Source organism: Eimeria tenella, genomic scaffold (assembly GCF_000499545.2).
Source record: "Eimeria tenella Houghton genomic scaffold, Eth_scaff3498, whole genome shotgun sequence".
NCBI classification, from domain to species: domain Eukaryota; phylum Apicomplexa; class Conoidasida; order Eucoccidiorida; family Eimeriidae; genus Eimeria; species Eimeria tenella.
Genome location: NW_013544458.1, coordinates 252 through 1,903, shown reverse-complemented (window position 1 = coordinate 1,903; position 1,652 = coordinate 252). Strand labels below are relative to the sequence as shown.

The window sequence follows — 1,652 nt, the reverse complement described above, 5'->3', positions numbered from 1 at the left end:
TGCGCTGCAGCAGCAGCAGCAGCAAGCAGCTCCGGGCTGAAGCCCTGGCGGCCACTGACAAAGACTTGGTGGGCCCCCAAAAGGGTACAGAAGGACCCCCAGCCCGCAATGCCCTTGTCGGGGCCCCACCTTGCTGCTGCTGCTGCTGCTGCTGGCAGCAGCAAAAAGACTGCACCCCCCAGCCTCAGGGGGGCCCCCAGCCACTGCAGCGGATAGGCAAAGGCCCGCAGCTTCGGGGGAAGGTAGAGGGGCCCCACAGTCCCCTGGGGCCCCACAAGGGTACAGCTAAACTGCTGCTGCAGCTGCTGCAGGGCCCCCAAGTCCATTGCGTCGTAAGCAGCAGAAGTCAGCAGCACAATGTCAATGGGGGGCAAAGAGGAGACAGAAACTGCAGCAGGACAAATGCGACGCACTGCAGCAAAACAGCAGCAAACACATCACTTGCTCACGAATTGCTGCAGCAAAGTGCCTCCTCTCTGCGCTGCTGCTGCGGCTGCTGCTGCGGCTGCTGCTGCGGATGCTGCTGCTTCTGAGTTCGCTGCAGCACAATTCGCCAACGCTCACCCTGCTACTGCTGCCACCGCAGCTGCTGCTGCGCTACTGCTGCTTCTGCTGCGCTGCTGCTGCTGCTGCTATGCTACAGCTGCTGCTGCTTTGCTGCTGCCGCTGCTGCTGCTGCTTACCCCCGATTCGTCCCCAAGGCCCGGCGCGCCGTGAGAAGAAAGGGTCCGTGAGGATATTGAGGGGGCCCCCAATGCCCCCGGGGGCCCCCCGAGTTTGCAGCAAGAAGGTCCCGTGGCCCAGGGCCTGTACCCTCAGGAGGCCCTCGGGGATATCTGCTGCCTCAGGAGGTGGGGGCCCCTCGGGGAGACAGAGCCGGCTGGGCCAGATGGCAGGGGGCCTGTAGGGGGGCCCCCCATGGGGGCCCCCTGCTTCGCCCGGGGCCCCTGGAGGCTCCCCTGGGGGCACCCCTTGCGGGGCCTCTGAGGGGTCCGCTGAGGGCCCCCCCGGGGGCCCCGTCGCGGGGGTTGGGGAGCCCCCTGGGGCCCCCCGGGGAGCTACCCACTGCCGCCACCGGTAACGAGCAAGCGCAAGGGTCTCCCGGAGAGTCAGAGAGGGGAACGGGGGGCCCCCAGGAGGCCCCCAGGGGGCCCCCGGGGGGCCCCTCAGCGTGGGCTCGAAATGGACAATGAAACCCTTTAATAGGGTACGAGGGAGACCCGCAAGGGCCCCCAGCCAGCCAGGCCCAGGGGGGCCCCCCATCCTCGTAGCCAAAGTCCAGCGGGGACAGGGGCCCCCCGAAGCCTCAGCAATGAGGGGCCCCTCAGCCACTCAAAAGACCCAAAATAAGTCCCTTTAAATGTAAAATTATATGTTATTTCTAAACACTAAATGCTGCAGCTTGTTCTAGGGTTTAGGGTTTGAGTTTAGACCCCAGTGCCCGCTGCTAGCTGCAGCAGCGCCTGGAGGGGGCCCCCAGGGCCCCGGGGGCCCCGGGGGCCCCCGGTACCCTAAGCTAGACTCCTTCTGGGCTATGCAGGAGGGGCCCCTAGGGTTTAAACAAAACTTCGCAACTCAGGACTCAAGCCTTTGCACTAAACCCTAAACCCTAAACCCTAAACCCTAGCCCTTACCGGGCGCAGCTGACCGCT

The 1,652-nt window shown here is 65.1% G+C and overlaps 1 protein-coding gene across 1 annotated transcript; it reads right to left on the bottom strand.

Annotated features, from left to right (window-relative positions):
• Positions 1–683: 683 nt before the first annotated feature.
• ETH_00042160 (uncharacterized protein) lies at positions 684–1,263 on the bottom strand (the record flags this gene model as incomplete). The annotated part of the gene is made up of 1 exon (XM_013379535.1): positions 684–1,263. A coding segment is annotated over one exon (580 nt), but the record flags the coding sequence as incomplete, so codon positions are not given.
• Between the last annotated feature and the right edge of the window lie 389 nt (positions 1,264–1,652).